The 23,729-nt window shown below is 38.6% G+C and overlaps 1 protein-coding gene and 1 pseudogene across 20 annotated transcripts in view; both read left to right on the top strand.

Moving 5' to 3' along the window:
• DLG2 (discs large MAGUK scaffold protein 2) overlaps positions 1–23,729 on the top strand; it is a 2,103,224-nt gene that overhangs the window by 1,773,809 nt on the left and 305,686 nt on the right. For all 20 annotated transcript variants that reach the window (XM_074400260.1, XM_074400268.1, XM_074400258.1 and 17 more), the window contains one exon: positions 11,686–11,788. In XM_074400260.1, the coding sequence (XP_074256361.1) occupies positions 11,686–11,788 (103 nt within the window). The remainder of the gene's footprint in view (positions 1–11,685; positions 11,789–23,729) is intronic.
• LOC141584733 (suppressor of cytokine signaling 6-like) lies at positions 59–11,675 on the top strand (annotated as a pseudogene).

The following is a 23,729-nucleotide window of genomic DNA, read 5'->3' on the forward strand; positions in this document are numbered from 1 at the left end:
AATAGCATCAGCTTAGCCTGGGTTCCCAACAGAACCTTCCTCTGTTTTCCTCTCCCAAATCTATGCTACATCTCCCAGCCTCAATTCCACCCTTATTTGCCTAATTCGGGCCTTCATTGTCTGTATCATTGGTAATGCTTCAGTAGTCTCCTAGCCGGTTATCTGTTGGGATGGTTCTAATTCTATCCTCGCTTAGTTCATTAACCCCAGTTTCTCACTGTCACCAGTCATTCTTTCGCAGTCCAATTGTGTTAAATGCTTCTGTAAAACCCTTCCCTAGCCACTTATTGACAAAAATTCTGACCCCAGTATTCAAGGTCTACTTCTGCTGGCAGCATGTTTTCTTTCTCCCTGTCTATATTCTATGCCAGTCATCAGACTGCTCAAAATTCAACATCGAGCCGGGCGCAGTGGCTCAAGCCTGTAATCCCAGCACTTTGGGAGGCCGAGGCAGGTGGATCACGAGGTCAAGAGATCGAGACCATCCTGGTCAACATGGTGAAACCCTGTCTCTACTAAAAATACAAAAAATTAGCTGGGCATGGTGGCACGTGCCTGTAATCCCAGCGACTCAGGAGGCTGAGGCAGGAGAATTGCCTGAACCCAGGAGGCGGAGGTTGCGGTGAGCTGAGATCGCGCCATTGCACTCCAGCCTGGGTAACAGGAGCGAAACTCCATCTCAAAAAAAAAAAAAAAAAAAAAAAAAAAATTCAACATCGAGTGAGATACTTATAGCTTCCCTGTTACCCTCATAAGTACGTGATAACATTTAAGACATGTGAATGTGTTTGTTTGTTTATGTATCACCTTGTTCAGTAAGAAATGTGAGGTGGGAAAACAGTTTACTAACTGTAAAATACTTTAGAAATATTATTTTTAAGCCATAGACATAATTGAATTTACAACACAGGGGACCCTAGAGATGGTGTGGCCCAGCACCTTCATTTTTCAGAGCAGCCCATTAGCTGATTTGAATGAGTTAATGGCAGAGTTGGCAACAGAGCTTAACTTTTCACTTCATTTCACTCATCAGTTCAGGAAACTGAAAATAGATTTTTTTTTCCACTCTTGAGAAAGAATGGGAGCCTCCTATATTTGTTTAATACACCAGTAATCTTTCATCTTACTATCCATAGTCTCTCTGAATCAGGTGGAAATAGTTTGGATCCTACCCCAGTTTCTTCCCTGCTGCCCCCAGCCACCTTGCACCCAGACCCCCAGCTGTGAAATTATTGGCTTCAAACAGTCCCCTGTGTTATGTACCTGACTCGTTTTGATTGAAATGTGGTACCAATTATCTAGCTTTTTCCCATTGGGTCACCCCTTAGCATTTTTTCACAGTTAATAATTCTATTAAATTTGTAGTTCTTAGCTACTTTTATTCTAAGACAATCTTCTACCAAACCTATTCTTTGGTTTTATTATTTTCAATAAAAGCCATTTAAAAGTCCTGGTTACACAGATAATGGATATGCTATAATACAGATAGTAACTATTTAGTGAGTCTCTACCATGTACAAGTATTATTTTAAGCATTTTATTTGTTTAAACTCTAATAATCCTGAAGACAGCCTGACAAAAGAAGAGTCCACATCTTTAGGTGCATGCGAGGAACCGGTTCAAAGAGATTAAGGAACTTACCCAAAGTCATAGAGCTGGTAAGGGAGGGGACCAAGATTTGAATCCTGGCCATCTTGAGTCTAAACCCAGTATTCTTCCCATGACACTGCTTTCAGAGCAGGCAGATGACATGAGCTGTGGTGGAAAACTTTGGCAGCCATGAACATTTGCTCTGCCTTTGGAGCAGCATCTCTAAGAGGGTCCATTCAGCCTCAGAATCTCACAGCCAGGCTGGCCATAGTACCTGCTTCCTGCACTTTCCCTTCCTGTACATTTTCTCTACCCGTTAGCATTCCTGGGGTACAATAGTGATGGTAAAATAACAGTTCTCAATTATAAGCTGAGGGATGACTCCTCATTGTGGTCAAATTTACTAAAATGGCTTATCATGCCCTGTACCACCAGATTCTTGAAAGGCTATGTCATGGTTAAGAATGCAGACGCTGGCCAGGCGCAGTGGCTCACGCCTGTAATCCCAGCACTTTGGGAGGCTGAGGCGAGTGGATCACAAGGTCAAGAGATCGAGACCATCCTGGTCAACATGGTGAAACCTCGTCTCTACTAAAAATACAAAAAAAATTAGCTGGGCATGGTGGCACGTGCCTGTAATCCCAGCTACTCAGGAGGCTGAGGCAGAATTGCCTGAACCCAGGAGGCAGAGGTTGCGGTGAGCCGAGATGGCGCCATGGCACTCCAGCCTGGGTAACAAGAGTGAAGCTCCGTCTCAAAAAAAAAAAAAGAAGGCAGACGCTTACACCACACTGCCTGGGTTTCATCCCTGACTTTACCATATGTTAGCAATGTAACTTTGGACAAGTTATTTAATCTGTGCCTCAGTTACCACCTCTGTAAAATGGGGATTGTTGTGTGTTCCTGCCTCATAGAGTTGTTGTGAGGGTTAAGGGAACTTCTGTATATGAAATACTTACAACAGTGGCTGTCACATATTAAGTGTTATGTACATGTCGGCTACCATCATCACCATCATCATCATCATCGTCTTTTTCTTCATCACTTCTTTCTCACATTTGTTTCTCCCATATTTGCCCTTCAGTATCAACTGCTTTCTGTTCTTCAGATGTACAGGCCCTCTCTCACCTCCAGCCCTCCATGTGTGGCTCTTCTCTGACTGGAATACTCATGCCACTCACCTACTCACCCCTCTCTCCCCATCATTCTTTGAGAACCCCTACCCATCCTCACCTTGCGAACATTCACAACCTCATCTCCATGTCACTTTCTCCAGGAAACCTCGTTCCTCTGCATCCCTTGGTAGGGATGCCTCCTCTGCGTCCCAGAGGATTTTGACCTTTTCTTGTTCTAGCTCTTACTCTTACCATCCGGTTTTGAATCATGTGTTTACCTGTCACTGTCCTCCACTGAACAGCACATTGCTTGACAATGGCTGTGTGTCACTCTAATTCATTCTTCTCTTAAATTGGAGAGGGAAATAACTAAGTAGATACTTTTTAAAAACCAGATTTATTTCAATACTGTGTTTATCTCTAGGCATTACAGTAGGCACACATTAAAAGATACACAGAGAGCCATAGGGTGTCCATATTGCCATGTTTGATCTCACATGCACTTAGCTGAGTCTCTAATGAGATATTACATGAAATCAAGATGCTGGAAATAACACCCATAAGAGATTACCAAAAGAATGTAATTAGGAGACTAAGGAAGGTGAGCTCCCTGATACTGGAGGTATGCAATCAGAAGTAAATGGTCACTTGCTTGGTGAGAATAATATGAAGCGATGGGGAAGGGAGTGGGATCACTCCCTAGAAAAACGAAAACTGTCTTCAAATATTAGGATCGTATGGAAGAAATGATACTGTTTTGTCAGCTGTCAGAGGGCAAAACTGAAACCAAGAGGTGGAAAGAAAGAGTCGAACAAAGAACTGTTTTGTTTTTTGTTTGGTTGGTTGTTTTCATCCCTGGAGCTGACCCTAAGTAGAATGGATTTTCCTGAAAGGCAGTGAGTTCTTCATTAGTGTTAATCCAGTGTCACATCGAGGTGAGATGTTCATTTGCCTGGGATAATGGAGTGAGAATATATTATTCACTCATCCACTTGCTTATTCACTCACTCTCTTTTGTTCCTATGCACCTATTATTTGCCTGACCGTATGCCAGGAACAAAGTTTCAGTAAGTAGAGATCTGACCTTTACAGAGCTTATAAATAGACACATTACACAACTCAGTTTGAATTGAGTCTTTAAGAACTCGAAGTTTTCCAGATGAGGAAAGAATAAGAAGCTATGTTCTAGATGTGGAAAATAGCATGCACATAGATGCAGAAATGGCAGAATAAGAGAAATTTTAAAAGGTCAATATAGTGAGGGAAAGGAATATAAGAATATGTTTAAATCAGCCTAGTGATATACATCGAGGTTGAAGAAGATCACAAGATTTCCTCCATTTCTGAAATCCTCTGATTCTGATATCATTCCTTCTACAGTACTAAGAAATAAATATTTTCAGAGAATCATCATTTATTCAAGGAACCCCTGGAGCCCCAGGCCAAGGCCCCTAGTGGCAGAAGTAGCAAATGTAATAATCATCTTTTAAAAACAAAAAGAAAAAAGATTGATGTGGGGGATGGTAAACCACTCATCTTCACATTAGGATCCAAAAAACAGCAGCAACACAATTAGAAGTCAACTAAAAGTGCTCTGATGACGGAGCGAGACTCGGTCTCAAAACAAAACAAAACAAAACAAAAATTGTTCTAGCTTGACAGTGCCTTTTGTTTTAGGCCTACATGACCTAATCATCATAAGTTGGGCCGTAATTTCTAGATTAGGTTGCTTTGAGACCACCACAGAGGAGAGCGGTAAAACACACCCAATCATTTGCTGCCAGTCCTAGGGAGCTTGACTTATGCCCTTGAAAGGTTTCAGAACTGGAGTCTGATAGGTGTAGACCCTCAGAATTAGACAGGATATTAAATTACAGTATAAATTGGTAGTTAAGAGCTCAGGAGTATTAGTTCGACTATTTTAAATCCTTAGCCTCTTTCCCCCATATAAATTTGAGTGAGTCAGTGAATCTCTGAGCTTAGTTTTCTTATCAATAAAATGGGAAAAACAATCCCACCCTTCTGATTAAGTGAGATAATATGTAGATGTCTCTGATGTACGAAGCTGACGCTCAATGTTAACAATTACTATTATTAATCTCAACAATAATTATTGGCATCCAATCTCTGAGAATTTATGCTTCAAGAAGAAAATTTTCTTGGAGAGAAGAGGACTCTAAATAGAACTTTGAGAATCCATGTATCCAGAAGAAAAAGTTCAAACAGAAGCAAAAAAAAAAAAAAGAAATAATAAATATATGAGGCTGTGTCACACTTGGTATTTTAAAATGTCATCTCAGTGATGTAAACTGTGAACACTTTTGAAATGTTATTTGTGCAAAGTTTACTGATAAAAAAACTCAAACCTCAAGGATAGAAAGAAGCATCAAAGAGATCTTGAAAAGTCTGAAAGACTGGAGGAAAGCATGTTTGTTAAAACCAGGGGAGAAATCAACAGGAACAAGGCAATATAATATTGTTCAGGATAACAGCAGCAACAAACCTCTTCAAAAATGCAGAGGCTCATGTAGATTTGGCCTAAAATGAACAAGTTTGTATTACTGGTCCAGTGAAACAGAAACAAACACACATATTAGCGCCCATCTGCTAAACTAGAAAGAACTCTGGGCTTGGCAAAAGGAGCCCTTGGCTATTCCTGTGCAACTTCAGCATGACTTTCGGCCAGTCCCTTCCTCATGGGGATCATCTCTAATGTATAAATGCTTGATAAACAAGTTTCTAAGGCTCTTCTAGTCCTAAAGTGTTGTGTTCCTCATTTTTAAAAAAGCATGAAGTAACTAATATATTACAATCTGTGTTGATTAATTTCCATTAGATTTTATTTCATCACTTATAATCACAGCTTTTTGAAGAAATGCTAAACAATAATAATAGATATGATTTGCTGAATACCTGTTTGTACCTGCAACAGCCCTAATAGGTAGGTAGGTAGGTAGGTAGGTAGGTAGGTAGGCAGGCAGGCAGGCAGGCAGGCAGGTAGGTAGGTAGGTAGGTAGGTAGGTAGGTATGCTCATTTTACAGAAAAGGCAGCTAAGGTTTGAAGCATCTTAGTGCACCTTAAGTGATTTCCCCAGGTTACCTAGGTAAGCTGGGTGGACTTGAGATTTAACCCCAGTTTTGTCTGACTCCAAATCTTTTGTTCCTTCCCGTTTTTCCATGCTCTTTTCTTAAAGCACTGAGAAAAATTCAGAGGATGACTAAATGACGAAAGATGTAGAAATCTTACACTATAAAGGAAGCGCCCACGAAATTGTGGCTGTTTACTTGGTTATCCCATCAAATATCAAAATATATTCCAATTAATTAAGAATTAAATGGCTTAAGATTAAACTCTAGTTTGCTACAGGAAAACGTGGGTAATTTGTTAAATATATTGGAGAAGAGAAGATATAATCTAAAACTCAAAAGGCAATAGGAAAAGGAAATTATAAATAAGACTTCACAAAATATTTAAAAATTCACTCTATGATAGGAAATAATGTACAAAAGAAGAGTTAAAATACAGTGGTACAAATAACGAACTGAGAATATTTACAATAGTTACCTAAGAGGGAGGAATAACATTCTTAATTTGCAGATACATTTTTGAAAGAACAAACTACCTAAACAACAACAAAATAAATAGCAAAATAAGTAAAAAGGCATTTTATATAAAAATAAATTCAAATATCCAATAAACATATAAGAAGATGCTTAACCTTGTAATTGAAGAAACACAAAATTTAAAAATAAAATTGTTTACCTTTTGGAATGGAAAAAGTCAAATGTTAAGGTATGTGTAACTATTACGAGAGTGTGAGGAAGTTGAAAAATCATATATTATTTGTGGCTGTATAAATTAATACTACACTTTTACAAGCAGTCTGGCAATACCTGTCATACTCTTTACTCAACAACTTACTATTAGATGATATTTATTACCTCATTGTTTATAAGAGCAAAATAGTGAAGCTACCTAAGTTATCAGACATGCACTGGTAAAACCAATCGTTTTTCATTGAATAATAGAACACTCATAGCTATTAAAAAGAATCAGGTTAATGGGAAGAAATATGTAATTAGAAAGCTTACTAAGGTATATTAGTAAGTGGAAAAAAATCAAGATGTAGCGCATGATCTTACTTGTATAAAATTTTTAAATTATATATTTTATAAAGCAGTTTATATTCATAACAAAAATAATCAGTAGTATATATAAGAAGCCATTAGCATGGCTACCTTTGTAAAGGATAATAGGAGATAGGGGGGACTTTTATTTGTGTGTATTTTCATTATACTTTACTTAACATACATGGGTATGATGTGCATATATTCATTTTATTTCTCCTATCAATACATTATCTGGGCAATGAGATTATGGCCTGTTTTTGTTTTCTTATTAGTTTCTATATGTTTAATGAATAATCATTTTGAAAATGTACAATAGCAAATTAAAAAAAAAAAAGTAATGCATATGCCCTTTCACTAAGAAGTCTGTTTCCAGGGAATTTATCCTTCAGAAACACTTTAATAAGTGTTTGTAGTAGCAGAAAACTGGAAACAGCCTTAACCACATCAAGAAGGATCGCACTGAAAACTGCTGGCACACCCATAACATGGAATACCAGGCTTTCATTAAAAAGGTACAATGATATAAGCTGATATGATAATGAAAGATGCCCAGGATGCAGTGTTCAATGAAAAGCAAAACAAAAGCTGTCGACGACATCTTATGACCTATTCAGTTAAATAAAAAGGCAATAATATATTTAAATATATATGTAAGGAGACAAAGAGAAATAGAGATAAAGTCTTGTGTTTGCATGTGCATATAATGAATCTTTATAAAGTATATACACAAGCTGTTAGAGGAAGAGGAGGAGGAAGGAGGCAGGAGAAGAAGTTGCTGGAGGAGAAGGTGAGCGTGGCAGCCTCCCTGGTGCTGGGTGAGGAAGCAGAGCCCAGCTGCCTCTGGAGATGGGTCTTCCTATGTTGCCCAAGCTGGTCTTCAGCTCCTGAACTCAAGAGGTCTGCCCACCTCAGACTCCCAAAGTGCTAGGATTACAGGCATGTGCCACTGAGCCCAGCTGACCACCTCATTCCATCATGCCAGAAGTGATTTCCTAACACTTCTCACAGTCTCCTGCAGATGTTCACCAACATACTCTACACTGGAATCTAAGATCCTAGAAGAAAATGGCTCCAAAGTTTAAATGAAGTTGGAAAAATACATAGATGCAGCCTTGCAGCCTCTGTAGATGTTTGGGGATAATATTACAGAGAGAAATGTTGATCCCTTGGATTACATAACTAGTTATAATGAAGAAAAGTAATCTTAAAACCTTCCAGAAATCTTTTAACTTGAATAAAAGTAAAGAAGAAACTGATTTCATGGTAGTACAATAACCATCGCTAGCCAGGGACTTTGGAAAAGATGATTCCTTACTTGGTAGCTGCGATGGTAAAGATATGGCCAGCTGCGATATTAACAGTGAAGATGATAAAGGTGGGGGAAAAAAAATATCAAAAAGCAAAAGCCTGATGGGTATTTTAAAAAGGCCGCTTTCTGCCAAACAGAAGCCAAAAGGCAAGGCAGGCACACCCTCTGGGAGCTCTGCTGGTGAGGACACCCTCTCCTCCTCAGCACTGATCATCTTTAAAGATGTGAGAGCTGAGAGGCCGGTACGGTCCACCTCCCTCCGCAACCATCACTGCAGTCCGCACCGTGGCCTCTTCGGCCCACAAACTCCGAGGAGACGTGCATCAAGATGGGCTGGAAGAGTGAACCAAGGCCTTGACTCTGAGTCTAGCCCTGAATGGCATCCGCAAGATTTCCGCGACCTTCAGTCTGAGACTGCGTGCCATGAGCAAGCCAATTCACTGAAGAGCTCAGCTTCTCAGAATGGAGACCTGCATCTTCGCCTGGAAGAACATGAGCCTGTCGTTGTTGGACTTATGCCTCAGGACTACATTCAGTATACCGTGTCTTTAGATGAGGGGATGTATCCTTTGGAAGGATCACATAGCTGTTGTCTGGTCAGTTCTTCTCCCATGAAAGTCTCTGCGGTTCCTCCTGAAGGGGAGGCCGCTCTTTCCCTGAAGATGAGCCAGGTAGACCAGGACCTCGTTGTTGCCCCAGAGATCTTTGTGGATCAGTCCATGAATGGATTGTTGATTGGCACCATGGGAGTCATGTTGCAGAGCCCTAGAGTGAGTCCCGATGATGTCCCTCCACTCTCGCCATTGCCACTTCCGGTGCAGAGTAATCAAATCCGAAGGAACTTCACTGGACCTACTGGCACACAAGCCCATATGGCTCAAAGTATGCTCTGTCATTTGAATTTTGATCCTAACTCTGCTCCTGGGGTTGCAAGAGTTTATGACTCATTGCAATGTAGTGGTCCCATCGCAGTGACAAGCCTTTCAAAGGAGCCAAAAAAACTTGCAAGACAAGGATGGTACTGAGAGCCAATCACATGTTGGGAGGCAGAAGGGAAGCTAGCAAACGTGCCAGATGGTTGTTTTCTTGTTCGGGACAGTTCTGACACACTTCATATTATAATTGAGCACTCAAATGGCAGGTTTAACTTTTATGAACAACCAGATGTAGAGGATATACATCCGTAGTTGATCTATTTGAGCACTCAATCAGGGACTCTGAAAATGAAGCTTTTTGTTATTTAAGGTCTCAGCTGCTTAGATCTGCAACTTACCTCGTCAGACTGACCAAGCCGGTGTCCCGGTTCATGCAGGTGTGCTCACTGCAGTAGCTGTATCGTTTTGTTATGTCAGTATACGTAAATAGAATGTCAGTAAACAGAATGGAAATCTCGATGTCTTTTTAAATGGCTCATTTTCAAAAGATAGTATTGAATAAACATACCTGTGTAATAAAACACAGAATTTACATATACACTGAAGATGAACTTTTAATCTGTTACTTTAAAAATCTTTAGAATCATGAATTGACGTATTCTTGGGTAATCGAATGGTAATCTACAATGTATCTTCTAACGATACTTTTTTTTCTAAATTATTTCTTTGGTTGTGCTAATTTTATTGGTTGTGAAAAGTTGAATTTTTCTGTTGTCTTCATTTTCATCTTATAGTTTGTCTATTTTAATAAATGGCCTTACATTAAAAAATTGTAAAGAAATGCATACTATCGATTTAGAAATTGTTGCCTTCTTTCTGATTAAACTCAGGTACAAATTGGCCTAACATGAAAACCTATGGAACTAGAATTATTGTTAAAGAAATATTAGATGATAATAAAAGAGAAAAAGTACACACAAATGTGGTTACCTCTGGAAATGGAGATGGTGAGGGGACTTTTGCCTCTTTCTTTTATATCATTCTGAAAGAGAATTTATTTGCCATGATCACGTATTATTCTTTTATAGAAAGTTAACGCTGTTTGACAAGAGGAGAAATTATTTGGCGTGTGAAGTTTGGGCAGTTCAGCCTCCTATAGGCAGTAGCCTGAATCCAGGTACCTTTCCTGTCTCTCCTGGCAGTCACAGTCATACTTCTGAGTCATCAGTAGCCTAGACAGTCTCTGAAATGACTGTGTCTACCACGGAGTAGATCTGGAATTTTATGGTTTAAGGGGACTTTGGATTCATGTAGCCTAACAGTCCCTTCCCTCCAAGAGAGGAGAAAATAGAGGCTCAGAGAGGTCATACGGCAGGCAGGCAGTCAGCAAGAGAACGGCACGGCCAGATCAGGCCTAGCTCCGTGGACTTCCCAATGTTACCATGTAATCAATGCTTGCTGTAAGGCGTTAACTAGACTAGAAAGCCAGGGATGAGGAAGGAAAATTATAAAAGAGAATATGGAGACATTAACAAGGTTATTATGAGAGGATCAGGATGTGGAAGTTAAGCGTATGGATTCCCCAGGCCTGATGGGGAAACAAAGTAGTAGCCCCCATCTACCACCTTATGTCATTGTGAAATAGAATTAATGAAAAGCAAAATAAGATTACATATTTTGAATGTAGATAAGCTGATCAGTTCTTTATTCTTACATAGCCATACCAACCTTCCTCATCAATAAAAGGAAGCAGAATTCTGCTATCATCTGCAAAAAGCTCTTTTTTTGTAGGGTAGAAAACCGTGTTTACTGTGTGTTTATTGGAAAAGCTTTCTGGGGCTTTATCTTGTCTCCCTTTGTTCTCCACTAATTGTCCCTCTTCTGGGGCAGACACAGAACGCTGTCATTGAAGAGCACTTATTAATTACATTGTATTGACTGAGACTGAGTTGATTCAAGAAAAAATTTAGCATTTCCTCCTTATTACATTTGACTTAAGAATGATTTTTACTCTGGTAGAGTCTGGAGCTTTTAAGATGTTCAGTATGGGACACAACATGGGAGTTAGCTAAATAAACTCCGGGAACTCTTTATTTTATTTTGTCAGAATTCATTCTGGAATTGTATACAAGAAAGAGCGCAGTCAAGTATATTTTAAAACAAGGCTTAGGGCTATCTAACCAGGCTCAGAGTGACAAGACAAGACAACTGACCAAAGAGAGGGATTTGGCAACCAGCTGCCCCGGAACCTCATGTCCCCAGAACCTCATCTGAATGTTTTAATCTGTCAGCATTTGTCTATTTACATTACACATGTCTCTCTTTATCACCCTGCTTTCCCTCTCATTTTAAAGCCTCATATTTATCCCTATTTACCACAGAAATCTAGGAATCTCACAGAGGCATATTAAATGCACACATTAGAACATGGATAGATGAAAATGTTTCCAACCCAGTCAGACCATGGCACAAACACCACAAGATGAAATTTAATGTGTCTCCTAATTAAGACCATGAAAGTCCATAAACAGCAGAGTAGGATACCAGGGGTTTCTGAGGCATGTGACACAATGTTAGACAGCCTCTGTTTGGGGAAACTTTTCGTCTTCTTTCGGAGTAATGTGACTTATGAAATACCAAGATGATCTGGCTTCCTCTCTTCCAGGTGAATGGCATTGACCTCCGTGGTGCATCCCATGAACAGGCAGCTGCTGCATTAAAGGGGGCTGGACAGACAGTGACGATTATAGCACAATATCAACCTGAAGGTCAGTCAGAACTCAAACTAATAATGTTCTGATAAGTCTCTGTGTGGATCTGTGCCCTCATGACTCATCATTTATATTAACTAGAGGAACTGGCACTGGTGTTTTGTAAACCTACCTACCTGTAGTGAAAAATTGACAGTTCGTGTCCAAAGAACATGAACTGTGGTTTTGTTGCCTCTGATCTTCCAGGAGAACATCAGGCAGTTAGAAAGGCCTATGAAAATATGAATTCAAATAAATAGCAACCAGCATCAGCTTTATTTTGTTTATATTCTTATCTGGCACACACTTTTATTCACCAATAGATACTGTAAAAACAATTAAGACTTAAGCAAGAAGGAGAGATTTCATCTACAGAAATAGACCAGTAGACCATATTCTCTCCTCATGGTATTAACTTAATTCTCATTAACACTGACATGGCTTTTGGATGTCCTTGATCAGGATTTTTTTTTTTTTTTTTTTTTTTTTTTTTTACCTTTCCTGCTACAAGATCCCTTGTTTGAAATACATCACTGTAAACCATGGGACTCAGTGAGATCTCATAAATTCGATTAGCCAACTCAAACTTGATGAGATATCCTAAATTGGATTATCCATGCCCTGCTCTTTGGTTTATTTAAACGTCTGCTTTTCTGTACAAAGTGAGGCTCATTAAGACAACTGGGATGTTACTTACTGTGTGGTTGATTTCTTAGAAAATTTATATATAGATTGCTCCTTTGGAAACGAAACATACCTAATGTAAGCACACAGTTATGGGTCATATCTTGCTATCAAAAAGAGAGAGAGAAATATGTCTCTTGTCTTCAAGAAATGAATTCCTTTTGATCCACATGGCTGAACAAAGAGGAGTATTAAACTGCTGAATATGAGTGTCTAAGATACCATTAAGGAAGTGCCTCTGTGCATATGAGTATAAGGAGCTCCTTTCCAAGTGATGAGTTGTTAGCATCAATTGTTGTTTGAAATACAGGTTTGTGTCTTGCTTGTGACAGCTTAGATTTTACCATTAATGGTGGCCAATCACATGTTCTGCCCAAAAATAAAGAAAACATTTCTTCCATGCATGTTTTGACATGTTACTTTCAGTTGTGCCTGGCTTTAGAATTGAAAGTTGCAATTAATTTATTCAAAAGTTTTAATAAATGTTTTTTTCCTATGTGGCCCAGGCCAGATATGGCCAGAGAGAGGGGATTTGTGATGGTCACAGATGGATGATGGGAAACAGTCTCTTCTCAGATAGTTTTGAAAAGTCTTGCCAGTGGTTCGTTGTTAGAAGACTTGTATTTCAGTAGAAATAAATGCTTTGAAAAGTATCTGTTACAAAGCTGAAAATTAAAAGATATACACTAGCACCATTTGATTAACAAATTCTACTTCATATAGAGTAAGAACTTTTTCATCAGAATCATCCATTTTCTTAGTAGCTGTTTTTTTTTCTTCAGTCTCAAACTGTATGCCCTTCCCCAGCGCCTGATTAGCAGCATCAATGTACCTGTTTTCCTATTTCTGAAAAATCTCATCTCAAACAATCTTGCAGACTGATAAGATGGTTAGAACCATAGACACAGCAATTAGAAGCTCTTGATAGTGGTCAAGTGTTCAACTAACCTTGAACAGAATGATTTCAAGCTTTAAAGGTTACAAAAAACATGTCCTGTTCCATCAATGTAACAAACGTGTCTTGTTCCATCTATGTAAATCTTCAGCTTTTTGCCAGAGCTTCCTTGCAGCTTGGTTTCCTTTAAGTAATATGTTTAATTTGGATACTCTGCTATACTTTATCAAGATGTTTGTTCGAAGGATGTCCTATAAATCATATAAATTGTTTTTTAAAGTGCTTGTAAGTAAATCCACAAATAACAAGCCTTTTACAAAATGCCAAACTACTGATTGGATTCACAGAATGACTTCTCTGTTTTAATAGTCTACCTGTATACTAATTTTTCACAGCTTTTAATTGGTTGGAAATGTGGTAATAACATCAACCCATCAGATTTTTTCTCTCCTTTCCAAACCTCGTGTGTAACTGAGCCTTACTTTAACTGCAGTTTTCAATGAAAAATTGATTGAATTGTTGTTTAGAGACATTTAAATTATACAACGGTTTTAGGAAATAATGAACAATTTACCTTTAAAATAACAAATGAAATGAAGAGTGTGTCATGATATTCCATTAGGAAATTCTCACCAAGTCCCCTTCATCTGCACCAGTATTGTAAATTGTTCAACCCTTAGGATAGTGCTGAGAGAAGATTTTACTGACATTTCTTTGGGTATGGTCAATAATTAGGCTTTCAGTAAATACATTTTTAGTCATAATCAGATGCTTTATCAAAAATGTCCTAAATATATTTCTCAGTATTACTGGATACTCAGAAAAATCTGCCCCTAACTCCAAGTAATAAGCCTAGTCTGTCTTCAAGGAATTTTTTAATCTTAATGAATAAAAGGGATTTTTATACATTTAATAGAGTGTAGTTCCTGGTAACATATGACCCAGCTGAATAATCCTGGCAGCAGTATTTCTAAGAATTATGGAATGACAGAGAAAAGATAAGCCTGCAGGGGTCAGGACAGTGCAAGAGTGTACCATGGAAGTCTGGAAATGGAGCCAGACCTTGAAAAATGGGTGAAATTTCTGTTCAGGAGTGGAGAGAGAAACAATATCTTGCTAAACTACAAAATTGTGAATTCCATGCATACAGACAGCATACTTAACATTTTATTCACTGATAGCTCTGTCTCTAGCGTCATACTCAGTATTTCTCAAAGAGTTGCTGAACTAATGGATAAAAGCCTACGATTCTTTAGTACTTGAGTTTTCATGAGACGATAATTGAAGGTTGAAGGGATTCTTCATTTTTACTACTTGTGCTTTTCATTTTTGCTTCAAAGACTTAAAGGAATTGCTGAAGAAATGTGTATTGCAAAATATCAAACTATTTCCAGCTGTGTTCCTCATAGGGCTTAGTATATTTTTGTGATAATTATAAATAATTTATAAAATTTGTAATTATCATAGTGTAGCAATAAATGTCTTTGGCAAGTTTTACTTCGCAAAGCAAAACCACAATTAGGCGCACTTCTGCTTAAAATAAGCTTGGCTCCAGTTGTCCACAGGACTCTATCTTATTCGGTGTCTGGTTTACAGGAGTAGAATTGACACCAATTTGAAGAGTCATATATGATGTTTTTCTCTGGTGGTGTGATTGTGATTCATTTTTGCCATCTTTTAAAATCCAGCTTGTATAATTATCTTACTTAAAAGTTAACATGTATCACATTCATAAGAAGAAAATAATGAAATTGTTGTTTTTCTTTCAAGAGGATTACATATCTTATACTTCAATATTAATTCCATTTAAGCACTATGCAAAGTTAATTCTTGTAAAACTTTTAATTACCTATACCCAGTTAATGAAGTTACTGTATTGCCATTTCACACAAGGACAGTGGCATTATAATGCCATACACCAGGCATCCCCAAACTACGGCCCCGCGGGCTGCATGCAGCCCCCTGAGGCCATTTATCTGCCCCCGCCCCACCCCCACCTCGCTGCACTTCAGGAAAGGGCACCTCTTTCACTGGTGGTCAGTGAGAGGAGCACAGTATGTGGCGGCCCTCCAACGGTCTGAGGGACAGTGAACTGGCCCCCTGTGTAAAAAGTTTGGAGACGCCTGCCATACACACATGTACACACACAGGTACCCCTTCCCTTTCCTTACTGTTCCCAACCATCTTCCCCTTTGATTTCAGAATTATCTTTCTAAGAGATATGACACCAAGATGCCTGTGCACAAACCTCTTGCCCTTCACAATATATTCCCAGCCAACTTCCATGCTCCCTCCTCCATTCACCCCACCACTCCCCACCAGCATCAGCCTTTTTCGTTGTCCCCCCACTACACAGGACTGCTCTCTGCTCTTACACTTGCCCCTGAACTGTGCCCTTGCTCTGTGGATTCCTCTACCCAGAATTGCCTTTCTCCCTTTCCACCTACAGGATTCCTACTCATCTTGAGAGCTCTCAGATGTCAATTCCACTACAAAGCCATCTTTAATCGGCTCAGTCAACATTAATTGTTTCTTTATCCGAGCTCCCCGATACTGTATGTAAATACCTGGTGTGCCCATTATCACAGTATGCACATCTCTCCACTCAAGTGAGCTCCTAGACAGCAGAGACCCTTCTGTCACTCATTTTATATCTTGTGTTAATCCATGCAGTATGAATTTGACTACAGTTTATTAATGAGTTATTAAATGAGTCTGCTATTAACTTACAAATGCAATAAAATGTTTTTAGTATGTTGACATATATTAATAATAGGTGCTTAAAAAATGTTTGCTGAGTAAATATTGAAGGAATAGCATGGAGTTTTTATATTAGATGCAGAGATGGTAACTGAATCCCTGGTTTGGACATTTGGTGTTGACACAGTTTTTAGATGGTGGCTTTTTGTTTTCAGTTATAAAACCTTTAACAGTTCTCATAGATAAGCTCCCTTTCCCTGCATTGCAGAAAATCTACAGCTGTTGTTTTGGAATATAGCACAAAGACAAGATGATTAAAGCACTAACATTTTTTTCGAGTTCTGGAACTCAACTTTGACACCATTGATGAATAAAAAGGGCATTGATTACAACCTAATTATACATTTTTCAAAAAAGATAACACAGCGTTTCCCCAAGTAAGATCAGGGTAAATCTGATCTGTGTTTGCTGCCTTCTTTCTAATAATATCTATATTTATTGTGAGATAACTGACTAGGTTTTAAATAATAAATAAGCCACCGGACATTCACTTGAAGAACTAGATAGACAGTAGAAAGTATTGGATAAAGCTCAAAATGGAGTTAAGAGTCAAGTGGTCCCCAAGAGAACCAAAAATTATTTTGCCTTTAATATGGCTTCTCAGGACGTTGTAGGAGACACTGCAAGGGTTTCAGAATGCCCTGAAGGTAGAAAAGAAGTCATGGATGGTACAATCCTTACCAGTAAGCAGGAACTTCAGTGACTGTGGCAGGACCTTTCATCCACCCTTTATTCTTTGATAGGGTACTTGAGTTAAAAGCCCAAAGGGCAGAGTGGAGCTTCATAAGTGTAGTCTGGCTTATGGAATTGTGGCAGAGTGACTACATGATTCATTTATTCATTATACATTCATTCAATCAATAGCTTTTTTTTTCTGGTATGTTATAACATGGGCTGTGGCATAACAAACAGTAACATGCGATGACATAACAAAACAGGGAACCAGAAAGTCCCTCTCAAACAAATGTGAAATGTGTCAGACAGTGATAAGTAGTATAAAGAAAGAGGAAGCAGGGGAAAGATGATAGTGACAGAGAAATATATAATGGGTAAGGAAAGCCATGCTGATAAGGTGATATTTAAACAAAGATCTAAAAGAAATGGGAGTAAGCTATTCAGGCAGCTGAAGGAAGAAATGAATTATTCTAGAGTTTCGTTTTGTTTTGAGATGGAGTCGTGCTCTGTCACCCAGGCTGGAGTGTAGTGGCGCAATCTTGGCTCACTGTAACCTCTGCCTTCCTGGCTCAAACGATTCTCCTGCCTCAGCCTCCCAAGTAGCTGGGACTACAGGCACGCACCACCACACCCAGCTAATTTTTTTGTAATTTTAGTAAAGATGAGGTTTCATCATGTTGGTCAGGCTGGTCTCGGACTCCTGACCTCATGACCCACCCGCCTTGGCCTCCCAAAGTGCTAGGATTACAAGCGTGACACCTGGCCTCTAGAGTTTTGTTCTATCAAATGTAGAAATGGACCAAAAGCATAGATATTAAATGATAACCTTCTTAGAACCGCGAGATCTCAGATCTCAACCCAGTCCTACTGAATCAGAATCTGTATTTTATCAAGATTCCTCAAGTAATTTGTATGCACATTAGATTTTGTGAGGCGCCACTCTAACATACTTGGAGCCCCTGCAAAAATTGTCACTTGTCACTGTTGGGTTGGACTCCCTCTACCTGGAGACCTGGGTGAAGTCACATGAGGCTGTATCACCAGATTTTATTTCTGGCTTGTGTCAGCCTATGATTGGTCATGGCTCAGTGGTTCTAGTAGGGATAGGTCAAACTGCAGGAAACCTAAGAAGGTCATGTGTCATTCAGCTCTACTTTGTCTAACCCTCCCATCTAAATACTGATATCAAGCCAATTCATAAGTCTTGCTAGAACTCCTCAGCTAGTGAGACAATGAACCTATTCAGGCTTCATTACCTTTAGTTATGACCTCCTCAGCAGGTGAGTTTAGAAGCAGTGAGTTGGGATGAAATAACCTTGAATTCTGTCCTCACAGATACCTCTACGAACCCAGGGAAGGTCATCAAGGCCTCACTATAAAATTTGAGTAACTTGCTACATTTTAATACAGAAACTCAATAAATAATCTTTTTCATTCCTTTTAAATTATGAGGCTAATTTAGAAGGAAAATTATTTCTTCTTTTCACAGTAAGTGAAACTCGGATGTTATTTGGGGTAACTACTGTCACAGAGCTTAAACCACAGTTGAACACCATGGTGCATTTCTCTATGGGGTCAAAGATACAATGAAAGCTTCACATTAATATCTAATTTACCCCCTGAAAAATATAGATAACTTCTGTACCTGAAGGTTCTCATAAATGAAAGAACACACACCATCCAAGAAGCATACTTACAATGCAAGATATATTTCTTTCTTTAAATCAACATCTATGTAGGTTTATGCATATGAATGAGCAGCTGTGGCACTTTAAAACATTTTCCCGACTCGCATAACTACATCGCAAATGCCCAGGAAAGATTTTTAAAGTCCAGCTGTGCATCTTGATCAGAAATTGCGTCAGAATCATTAGGGAACATTTAAGATAAGCTTTTAGAACAGAAAGTATCATACAAGGCTTGAACTGAACAACAAGATCCGTTTTCTAGTGCCAACTCCGTCTCAGGTGGGATAGAAGCATACATTTCATGACTTGAAATTTAAAAGATATCACTAACATTACATCTTTTCTTTGCATTTTTTTTTTTTTTTTTTTTTTTTTTTTTTTTTTGAGACGGAGTTTCGCTCTTGTTACCCAGGCTGGAGTGCAATGGCGCGATCTCGGCTCACCGCAACCTCCGCCTCCTGGGTTCAGGCAATTCTTCTGCCTCAGCCTCCTGAGTAGCTGGGATTACAGGCACGCGCCACCATGCCCAGCTAATTTTTTTTGTATTTTTAGTAGAGACGGGGTTTCACCATGTTGACCAGGTTGGTCTCGATCTCTCGACCTCGTGATCCACCCGCCTCGGCCTCCCAAAGTGCTAGGATTACAGGCTTGAGCCACCGCGCCCGGCCTTTTCTTTGCATTTTTAACACATAAGAAGAAATGAACGCGCAACCTAGTTAACTTGATAGATTCTATGCAGTTTAACTAGAATCAATAAGAAATAGATATTAAAAGTTGTAAGAATCCTTAAAGATCATCTTGTCCAGTTTACTCGTTTCACAGATGGAGGAACTGAAGTTCAGCATCTAGATAGGAAAGCTGTTTAATATCTTAAAATTTGCATAGCTGTTGAAGCTGAGGCTAGCTGAGCAGTTAGTAATTTCCTTGATTTTTAAAATGTGCTATGATAGCTCATGATGGGTCATGGCTTTAATAGCCCAAGGGATGGAATCTGATGAGATTATTATAATCAAATGGACATAAGGGGATCAAAAAATTTCTTAGGGCACCTCACCGCTTTCTCATGTATACTGCATCACTTTCAGTTCTAGCATGTTACTGTTGTTAATTGCTGTTTTTCCTGTATCACAACTGAATGATGTATACATGACAGCATGATAAGTGTAGGAAACGATAGTTAATTTTTAAAACAGCCACAGATCTGGAAATAGTGATATTTCAACAAATAGTTCAAATATAATATAATTTTTCCCTTTTCCATCCTAACTTCTTTGTGCACACCCTTTCTCCAGCCGGCCAGTTGCTTATCCATTCATTTATGTCATCAATCAGCTCATCTTTAGTGATGCTCTTTATTGCCAAATATTAAATTTCACCTAATATGTTACGGTCTGTTCTAATTAATCTAGTTATCATATTCTAATTTTTACTGAACTATTAGGAAAGAAGCTTAAATAAAACTTTACATGATTCTAGATTGCTATTCCTTAGACATTTCCTTCTCCACAACTCTCTCCCACACACAAACACATTCTACTAACAGAAAAATACCTCTGCCAGCAAGGAGACGTTTCCCAGGAAGTCTCTTCACTCATCATATCCTTTAAATAGTCTTCTCCTCGTTGCCTTTGTTTGCTCTCCAACCTCAATCTAACACATAACGTCATAGAATATGACCAAAAGATGATTCCTGAACAGTCTGCAGATTCATTCATGAAAGGTCCTTTCCAGATACCTTAATAATTAATCATGCTGCATCCCTCTTCCCCTGCCCAAAAGCCAGTTTTTGACCTGGAGTGTTACCATGAGGACAAAAGTCGGTATCACTTCCTGACTCCTAACTCAGAAAAATCTCTTCATCTCATTATCTGTCCTGGGAATGCTACATTTTTTAACTCATATCAAAGGAGTTAAAACTATTTACAAAGCTGATTATAGATTAATAATAGATATGGCCTCCTCTCGTTGTATAATTATAGTTCTCATCCCAGTAACAACTTTCATTCCATAATAAAGTATATTTATCTTTGGTGGTTTCATCTTGTGATTTTATATTATTTGAGGGGTATCTTGATATTTAGTGACATAAATCAGTCATTCATTAATACCAGGAAAAGCCAAATAAATCCTTGTGCTAGAGACAGTTTGACAACAAGGAGACCTCTTAGATTCACACCTGTCATTAGCAACACCCAGATCAAATGGGTGGAAATAAAGGGTTCTAATCCTGCTCTTGACTATGCAAGTATTACAAAATGAACCCAGATCTTCACTAGATAATCCTTCAGTTTGATAGGGAATTTCAAGGTGTTAGAGAACTGTAAAAGTATGTTCCACAGAGATATGCAAAGAGGACTATAAAGCAAGACAACTTCAAAACTTTATGACTTCACTCTCTATTCTGGGTGCCCAGTATAGTTTACCCCCACATCTGTTTGAGTATCTCTCTACTTCTCAGCCCTCGAATTTCATGAGGAGGAACGAGGCACTTTTCCTGTCCTGCCCCTCACTCCGCAACTTTATTGACCACGCTTAAGTCATATCACTTTTGTGAACATGGATTCCATTGTTTGTTAATTCAGGTGGTTAGAGAGATTAGTTTTATGGTCCTTTCCAGTTGATGTTTTATGAAGTTTAGTTTACTGTGTCTTCTAATTAAAATGTGCCATCAAAGAACAATTATTACAAGCAGGTAATTTCTAAATGTTTCCTTTTCTCCCCTATACATTTTAAACACACAGAAATTCTACTTTTACCCACTCAGAGGAAGGGGTAACGTCTGTATCTGTGTAAATGGCTGTGTCTGTGTCCCATGGGATTTGAACCATTCAGTAATGACGTTCAGTTTGATTCAGTAGAAGCATTTATTATTGTTTGTTAGGGGTTTCAAGATTAACAGCTTCCTGTTCATGATCTTTTCATTTATAGAACCATTGTGGCCTAAATCTTATCAGTTTAATAAATTGTAATTGCTAAGCTTGCAAATAGATTTTATGAGGCTAAAAAAATTAGCATAAAAAATGAATTTCAGGACATTAAAGATGCAGAAAGCTGAAATGGTGGAGATATCTTAAAGTGTCAGAATCTGCAAGTAGTGGCAGATTTAGGGTGGAAAGCCAAGTCCAACAAATAGAAAGTATACATTTTTCATGTGTTTTTTAGATTCCTAATTCACATAGAATTCCTGATAGACTCATTACCTAAGTCTCTAAAAGACAAAAATTCCAAATTGTACTTTGTTTCAAGATAATCTCTTATTCTGCAATCAGTTTCCTCACATTTATCCTATCTCCACTGCTAAAAGTAATTTACTTTATTAATAAATAATTTCTGGCACATTGGTAAAATTAAGCAGTGGCAGAACACCATTCATTCAATCTTTATTCAGCTAATATTTATTAAATTATTCCAGTGAGTGGCATGCTGCCTTGCATACTGGAGATAGAATGATGAGCCAAATAGACATGGCCCCTTCCTTCCCTAATAGACCTAGAGTCATTTACCAAGTAAAATCACACTAATGAGGCCGGGCATGGTGGCTCATGCCTGTAACCCAAGCACTTTGGAGGCCAAGGCTGGTGGATCACCTGAGGTCGGGAGTTCAAGACCAGCCTGACCAACATGGTAAAACCCCATCTTTATTAAAAAAAAAAAAAAAAAAAAAAAAAAAAAAAATCACACTAATGAATTATACAAAGTGATAAAGAAGAGATAAAGAAGAGAACGTGGATCCTTAAAGTCTAGGTACTCAAATGTACTCAGAGAATACTAAACCAGACCCAACTAAGACAAACAAAAACTCTGACCTAGAGTAGAGATCAAGAAGGCGTTCCATGGGAATAATACTTTCTTTAATCTAAAGGGTGGTAGGCATTGTCAAAGCACAGCAGAAAAAGGAGTTGTGAGGAAGACTATTTCAGGAAGGAAAGATATCTGAATGATATCTGAAAGAGCGAGGATGGTGCCATGGGGGGACTGAAAGCAAACTAGGGACTGTGAGAGAAACACTGTGTCTAAGTGGCAGAAGAGAGAAGAGACACATCACACAGGACGGTGCAAAGCTCTCAGTTGTTTCTCCTAAAAGCAATGAAAGGACCTTTGAAAGGTTTTAAGCCTGAGACTGGCGAGATCAGATTTGCAGTTCACAAAGATGGCTCTGGCTGCTGAATAGAGAGGAGGCCAGAAAGCACAGAAGAGGCTGGAGCAGGACCAGTTGAAAGGCACGAGTCAAGGTGAGAGATGGTGCGTGTTGGGTAAGAGTGATGGCAGACCAGGAGTTGAAGGATGCATCACATCCCAGCAATGCAGCTTGTGGGACAGAACAAGACCCTGTCTCTAAAAAAAAATCAAAAAATAATGATGGTAGAATAGGTAGAGAGAAGTAGATAGATTCAGAGAGGGAGGGAGGTGAAAAACCAATAGATGTAAATATTGGCCTATAAATACATAAATTCATCCATTTCATTAAAACATGGAAAGCATTATTTACTAGTTAAAAAGCTAGCAAACCCTTCACAGAAAATCAGGTTTTATTCATCTTTACATTCCCTCTTCTTCCTTAGTACAGTGTCTGACTAATAGTAGGCATTTAAAGGTAGACCAAGTTGAAAAAAAATAATGACAATGTACTTATTTTATAGCAACTCTGTTTTCACTTTAAAAAATGTTTAGCTAAAGCAGAGTAAAATATAGATGAAAGAAAAAGAAAGATAAAGAGAGAATGGGACATGATTAAAAGAAAGAGAATAATTAAAACTCACGTGTGAAGCGCTCACTACATGCCTGACTCTGTTCTAAAATCTCTGCATGTATTAACTCATTTAAACTTTGCAAAAACTTATGATATAGGTTATATTCCTTTACCTATTTTGCAGATGAGGAAACCAAGACACAGAAAGCATAAGTGGTTTTCCCGAGGTTAAACAACTATCCAGTAGAGTAAAGGAAGGTTTCAGTCTCAGGCAGAAAGGCTCCAGAACAACCCGTGCATTACCCTGTTTCTCATAAAAGGAAGAGAATATAAACAGGTTCATACCACGATAAAAGTGTTGGAGAGGAAAAAAATAAAATGGTTTGGAATGGGTGGGGAGAAAGCAAAAGAAAAAGATGCCAAGAGAGGGATCTGGAGGGACAAAATTTGTCAGACAAGGAAATACCGTTAGGAGGGTTCATGCTGGTGGAGTGAGAGAGTTTAGCACCCAGCTGTAAATGAGAACTGAGTCTGACGGTAGTGGCTTGGAGTAGGGCCTGGATTAGG

Source organism: Saimiri boliviensis, chromosome 6 (assembly GCF_048565385.1).
Source record: "Saimiri boliviensis isolate mSaiBol1 chromosome 6, mSaiBol1.pri, whole genome shotgun sequence".
In the NCBI taxonomy this organism is placed as follows: Eukaryota; Metazoa; Chordata; class Mammalia; order Primates; family Cebidae; genus Saimiri; species Saimiri boliviensis.